Source organism: Manis javanica, chromosome 14 (genome assembly GCF_040802235.1).
Source record: "Manis javanica isolate MJ-LG chromosome 14, MJ_LKY, whole genome shotgun sequence".
Lineage (NCBI taxonomy): Eukaryota > Metazoa > Chordata > Mammalia > Pholidota > Manidae > Manis > Manis javanica.
The window spans coordinates 85,395,809-85,403,109 of NC_133169.1; the positions used below are offsets into that span (position 1 = coordinate 85,395,809).

General features: G+C 40.0%; 1 protein-coding gene across 1 annotated transcript in view; it reads right to left on the reverse strand.

Moving 5' to 3' along the window:
- The window catches only part of CDC23 (cell division cycle 23), a 23,266-nt gene extending 16,558 nt beyond the window's left edge, over window positions 1-6,708 (reverse strand). The window contains exons 1-6 of the mRNA XM_017681328.3: window positions 6,499-6,708; window positions 6,341-6,413; window positions 4,024-4,161; window positions 3,153-3,195; window positions 2,548-2,653; window positions 2,312-2,444 (exon numbers count right to left, since the gene is read on the reverse strand). Of these exons, the coding sequence (XP_017536817.1) occupies window positions 2,312-2,444; window positions 2,548-2,653; window positions 3,153-3,195; window positions 4,024-4,161; window positions 6,341-6,413; window positions 6,499-6,659 (654 nt within the window). The 5' untranslated portion in view covers window positions 6,660-6,708. The remainder of the gene's footprint in view (window positions 1-2,311; window positions 2,445-2,547; window positions 2,654-3,152; window positions 3,196-4,023; window positions 4,162-6,340; window positions 6,414-6,498) is intronic.
- Between the last annotated feature and the right edge of the window lie 593 nt (window positions 6,709-7,301).

Sequence of the window (7,301 nt, forward strand, 5' to 3'; positions counted from 1 at the left end):
TATGAACAGACAGTTCTCCAAAGAAGAAATTCAGATGGCCAACAGGCACATGAAAAGATGCTCTACATCGCTAATCATCAGGGAAATGCAAAGTAAAACTACAAGGAGGTATCACCTCACACGAGTCAGGATGGACAACATCCAAAAGATTAGGAAGAATAAATGCTGGCGAGGATGCAGAAAAAGGGGAGTCCTCTTAAACTGTTGTTGGGAATGTAAATTAGTTCAACCATTGTGGAAAGCAACATGGAGGTTCCTCAAAAAACTAAAACTAGAAATACCATTTGACCCGGGAATCCCACTCCTAAGAATTTACCAAAACAAAACAACTTTCCAGATTCAAAAAGACATATGCACCCCTATCTTTATCACAGCACTATTTACAATAGCCAAGATATGGAAGCAACCTAAGTGTCCATCAGTAGATGAATGGATAAAGAAGATGTGCTACATATATATAATGGAATATTAGTCAGCCATAAGAAAACAAATCCTACCATTTGCAACGTGGATGGAGCAAGAGGGCATTATGCTCAGTGAAATAAGCCAGGCAGAGAAAGACAAGCACCATATGCTTTTCCTCATTTGTAGAATAAAACAATTAAGCAAAACTGAAGAAACAAAACAGCAGGAGACTCACAGACTCCAAGAAGGGACTAGCAGTTACCAAAGGGGAGCGGGGTAAGGATGGGTGGGGAGGGAAGGAAGGGAGAAGGGGATTTAGGGGCATTATGATTGGCACTCATGGTGTGGGTGGGTCATGGGGAAAACAGTGCAGCACAGAGAAGACAAGTAGTGACTTTGTGGCACCTTAGTACCTTGATGGACAGTGACTGCAGGCGGGTGGGGTGGGGACATAATATGGGTGAATGTAGTAACCACAAGTTTCTCACGTGACACCTTCATAAGAGTGTATATCAATGATACCTAAATAAAAATTAAAAAAAAAAAAAGACTAAGTTTAGAAATAGTATGCAGGATGGCCTGGAAATGGGTATATAAAAATGGGAAAGCTAAGTAGAAAGTATCTATTACTTATAAGTCACCCAAGTTTGAGATGATAACCAAGATGGCATAGGAAACCAAGAGAGAGAGAGATGCACATAAGAAGGAAACCATGGCAATGTTTGGTGACTCCCTAAAGGGTGATGAGACAAACGGAAGAGACAAATACAACTGAGGCATCAAGATTAGGTGTCTTGAGAAACAGTGATGTTACTGAGAGTCTATTAAGTTGAGAGGAAGAAAGAAAATTTATCAGGCAAGATGAGATATTTGGTTTTGCATGTTCTGAGTTCAGTGATAAAACAAACTTTCAATGAAAGTCTAATAGGCAGTTAAACATAGGTGAATACAAGAAAACCAATATAAGATTTCAGACATAGATTTAGTAACACGTATCTTTACTGGGGAAATCAACCAGCCTTTGGCTCTTCAGGGCCAACAAAAGGAAATGTATATTGCTTCCCTTAACTAGAGAAGAACAGCAAAATAAACGCTATAGACAATGTCCTCTAGTAATGATCACTATTAGTTTATAAAGCAATTTCATATACAGTTGACCCTTAAACAATAGGGGTCTGAACTGTGCGGGTCCACTTACACATGGAATTTTTTCAATAAATGTACTGGAAAATTTCCTGGAGACTTGTGACAATTTGAAAAAACATTTTTTCTCTAGCTTACTTTATTGTAAGAATACAGTCATAATACATATAACATACAAAATATGTGTTAACTGACAGTTTATGGTATCAGTAAGGTTTCCAGTCAATAATAGGCTACTGGTAGTTAAATTTTTGGTGAGCAGGTTTTTGACTGCACAGTGAGTTGGCGCCCCTAACTGCTGCATTGTTCCTGTTCACGCATCAACTAGATCTGTTTCATTAATTAACAGGAACTGTTTCATTAATTAACAATTACCTAAATCTTTACAGGGACCTACGACAGTTCAGAAGAGACCTTAAAAATGTTTTTAATATATCAGAAACATTTCCTATGCATCTTTGAAATTAGGAGAGAAATATAATAGCATTTAATCTATAAAACAAGGTATAGTAAAACTTGAATGTGAAAACATGAATATAAAAAGATATTCTAATACAACTGGATGTAAATCCAAAACAGCAGCTACCAGGTAAGAACTAGAGCTTAGCCTTTCAAATGAAGAATTCCCAACAGTGAAAGACAAAAAGAGCAGAAAGCTAGCTACAATCAAAGGTCTAGCAAACCTCTCTCCTCCCACCCGATTATTAGAGCATTATATAAGGGTTGGAGCAGAGGGTTCCTCACATAGCTTATCTCAATTTACCATCTCCTTGTCTGTAATCAAGTTACAGAGTTCTAGCCAGGCTCCCCAATGCAAAGGCAAAACATGAGTAGCCTCCACAAACACATCGATGGCCTCTTTCACCAGGTCCAGTTTCCGAAGCACCACACCATAGCTAGGAAAGGAAACAATCACAGAAGAAATTAACATTTTTATAACACCTTCCTTCTACTTAAGAGCATATGTTATAGAAAGTTTCAAATTACTCTAACACTTACAGATAAAGGCCAAATCCATCAAGTTCCCGAGCCTGGTGTTTTTTGCTGAGCTCCACTCTTAATTCTCTAAGGGCCTCATTTTTCACTTGTCCTTTCTCCAGGGGGCCTGGGAAAGAAACAAACTCTCTAATCTAAGAGAAGACTGCTGGTCTTCCTTTCCTAGATCTAGATATTCCCTTTCGCATCAATGAAAGTATACCTGGAGCTTCCAGCAAACACTCACAAATGGCCAATAATACAATCTGCTCACTTTATTCCAAAGACCATAATTGATACCTGCTCTGTGGTCATATTTTGTTAGAGCCACACAAGTTTTATAAAGTTGGAATTAGTTATCAATGTTTAAAAATCAGAAGCGTCAACTAAAAATCTGAATTTCCAGCTTCAGAGTACAGGGAACAGCGCAGCGCCCAGGGAAGCAAGCCCTGACAGTGTCAGGCCCACATTCCCGCGAGGCAGCCCTCGGCCAAAGCTTGGCGACAACTGGCCAGCTGTGCTCCGTTTGCAACGGCGCTCCTCGGTCCACTTCGCGCATTTACATCAGCTACCCGGCTCCTGGAGGCACCTGAGTGTGCTTCACTGCAGAAGGCAACAGGAAGCCATACCTAGGCTATCAACTGTCTCATCATCCTTCTTCTTTTCTCCGGACTGTAAGAGAAAAATCAACAAGATGACAGGTCTTTTTTCCAAAACTCATTCTGAAACTGCCTAAAGGGCCCAAATTCAACCAAAGCACGTCACTAATTTTAAACAACTGTTCAGGGCTCCCGCTAGCCATCAGGAATGATTTGAGCAACAAAATAATTAAGTACAGTAATAAATTATAAATAATTAAAAATATGGGAATCCTTGAGTCCATAATGATATTAAGTAGTAGATACATAAATGGAGAAGGGGAGGAAAGGTTCTTGCTTGGAGTAGATTGTGAAGTGGTGAGTAGTAAATGTGGAGAGAGTGCTGGAGTGGAAAAATCATCATTTTGTAGCAGTATAATAAATCCTTCAGGAAAGAATTAACAATGAGTTTCCTGACTAGTGGATATTTAGATTTAGGTGTTGACATTTTCTGGCTTATAAAAATATACTTCAGTGAACAGCCCTGTAAATATATCCCTGTGCACATACTGAAGTATTTCTACTGAACAAGTTCCTTAAAGTAGAATTGTTTGGTCATAGTATTTCAAGTTGACATAATATGACAAAATTAGCTTCTAAGCTATATGAACATTTAATCCTAAAATAGAGGGTCTACTGCCCCACACCTTTTTCAATAATGAATATTATCAATATTTAATATTTTCTTCCATACCATCATTTTCTGACTTTATTTATATCTTCTTTACTATTGTTCAGTATTTATAAAGTACATACACCAACTAGCCTACTATTAAGCTACATAAAAGAGTAAACTTTTCCATGTGGTTCTAAATACGGAAGCGTCACTGAAAGTAGAATGACATCTCAAAAGGGCCCTCACCAGATATCTAGAATACATGTACAGGAAATAGGCTTTCTTGCTATTGCAGCCGTGCAGGAAATGTGCAGCCCGATCATACTCTTTAACATCAAAATAGGCCTTGGCCAGGGTGTAAGCATCCATATCCTGGGCATCCTCCTAGAAAAGAGACAAGTTTACATAAAATGGTTGGGAATACAACAAAAAACAATTCACATCCAAGAAGCATATTCATTAGTTTCAAGGTGTAAGAGGAAATAATTATTTTCCTCCTCCAAAAAGCCTAATATATATGCATGCATATACATGTGAATTATTTTTATATATTTATTATGAAGAAAGGTCATAGCACATTTTTTTCAAAATAAAAAGTTGGGGGAAAAAATAAAACTTTTAAAAGCTAATGCACTCAAAAACTTGTATTGGTTTGCAAAGGTAGTGAGAAGTTGCATGGGCTTCCGCATTAGGGACCGGATTCAAATTCTGACTCCTAGATTTCCTGGTTTCATGACATTAGGAGGGAAGTTACTTAGCTTCTCTGAATATTCACTTCTTCATCTGTAAAATGGAGTGGTAATACAGATATGATAGGAGGAAAAAAGAGAAAAAGTCATGAAAAGTGTCTGGCATTAATATCTGATATTCCCTTTCTTTTCCAGGCCTTTAACACATAAACGCAATATTCTGTGCAATGACTTACACGTTTTGTACTTCAAGGAAGTTTTAACATGTTACTACTGTAAAAAGCACAGAACACAGCCATAATTCTATGAAAATAAATGACATGATACACATTGAAGTTAAAAATACACAATCCCCTCATATGCTAGGAATGAGTTTATCAAAACTTAGATAATTTCATTCTCATTCTTCTTGCCCCAAATACTACCAGCACAAAACTGGAACCAAAACATATTCAGTATTCTCTTCTGTGGATCAACATATCCTAAATGTGGCCATTAGCTTAGGTTTGTGGTGGTCCTTTTCAAACCCAGTCAGCATTTGCTTCTTTCTCCTCCCCTCCCCCCACCACCTGCATTATACCTTTTGGAGTAAGAAAGACTCGGTTTTTGTGCGTTTTTTGTTTTTTTTTTTTACAGGGCGGGAGAGGGATCAAGAAATGGCATCTTCAGGAAAAAGAAAATGGATTATGATGAAACTCATTCAGACCACACAGACTATGTAAAAATACCTACTGTAGATCATACATAAAATATACTCTTGCTTAATTCTTTCAATATCCCTCTGAAGTAGATATTATTACTATCCACATTTTATAGATGTGGAAACTGTGGCTCAGGAAGTCACCAAAAATCACTACTGTGGCTAACATTTGAGCCCAGAGCTGTCTGAATCCAAAGCCAGTTTCACAGTGTTGTAAAAACGTTGATTCCTCTCATCGTTAGGAACACCAAGTTGGGCTACAAAACCTCAAAGGCTGAAATCTTAAGCAAGGATTGTTCACTAATTCTCCCCAGTTTAATTAAGAGCACCACCAAATCTTCACAAAGCTCAACAAAAAAGCACAGATAAAATCACTTAAAATACCCAGCTCTTTATTTAAAAAGTCCAGCGCTTTAACTTCCTTGTCATTACTTCCACCACGACAGTTCTGAACTAACGAATTACACCCTACATAAGCACAGCTCCAAGATTCTCTTCTTCTCCAGATTACAGAGCCACTGAATTGTCTTTTCATCTTTCTATGATGCTCCATTGAACATACTGTACAACTTTTTAACAGCATAATTTGATCTGAGAGCATCTGCAAAAATCTGGAACACATTTTTCCTCTTCTCGGCACTTGACTTAAAAGTCTCACACATTCTTCCACACTTTCTGTGACATGTGTTATTGGGGGAACCAGCAGGGTGCTTCTGTTTCCGAGAATGCCAATAGGGATAGAAAATGGGCTGGATTAACATCATTAACAGAATTCTTCATTACCCGTTCAACCTGTGGATAAATCTGTTCTTTTAGAAATGAAAATCTTGTGACATTTTCCCCACTGTTATTCTTCATTTGAAATTGCTTCTTACATACCATCAAGATTATTTCCTGTATATTTGTTTTCACAAATAATTTCACTTTCCTAAGAAGAACTGCAAGGTATTCCCTGGGGTTAGTGTTTCAAAAGTGTTTCAAAATGCTGCAACTAAACATTCAAGTTTTAGCTCAGCCATGTACACATAAACTTGATATTGACTTAAAAAAAATACCCAGCTCTTTCAATGCTTGGATTCCCTCCACATTCTTGCTGGGCAGGTCGCTCCCCTCCAGGGACGGGGCGCCCTACCTCTCGGCTGATGGGGAGCCCTCTTCGGAAAGAAGTTCTTACCTCTGTAAGAGGCGGAGGCGGCTGCAGCTCGGCGAGCGGCAACGCCGGCAGGGAGAAGGCCAGTTCCGCGGACCTGCAACACCCACACAAACGGATCATCTCCGCAAGCCCCAAGGCCAAGGGTCCAAGCCCGGTCCCTTCCGATCCCGACATCTCACCATTTGCTGCTATGCAGCAGGCCCCTCTCCCGGGCGAGGCCCGCGATAAGTAGCAGCTGCTTTTTAATTTCCCGCAAATTTGAGAAATCGCTGCTGACTGACAGGGCCGGCACCACCGCAGCATCGACGGCCACTGGGACGATGGAGGGGTTCGAAGCCATTTTCCCGTCTCGGCCACTCCAGCCAATCACCAGCCATAATACTAGCTGTCCGTCTGCACCAAAAAAGTCTACCTATTATTGGTGATCTTTGGCTCCAAAGAAGCCAATCATATATTTTATTTCTCGTAACGTCACCAAGAGGCCGGGAAAGAAGAGACAGGTGCATCCCCGATTGGCCAACAGCCACTAGGGCGGGAAGTTAGAACCAGAAATGGACCGAAGGTGGGGGAAAACCTTTGGCGCTGGGCTGGGTGGGGCGGGATGAGTGACTGGGAAAAGTGGACTGGGAAGCTGCGAGTAGGAGTAGAGACAAGAAAGGTGCGGAACGGAGAGCACCTTGGGGGTGATGTGATTGGAAAAAAGATTGTAGTTTGTGGGCAGATTCTCTGCCGCTGGATGACAAAGTGATGTGTCTTGTCTGGCAGGTGCCAGGTATCCTCTGGGTTTTTAAAGTAGGAAGATATATGGCCGCAGGGAGAGAATCCTTCCTCTTTATCCACCCCAGAGGTGGAAAGATAGCCTACATTTATTGAGGGCTTACCCTGTGACAGATTCTGTACATTTACAAGTATGATCTGGTTTAACCCTTAAAACCTCTCTATGATATTCCAATCATCCCAATTAACACAGATAAGAAAACGG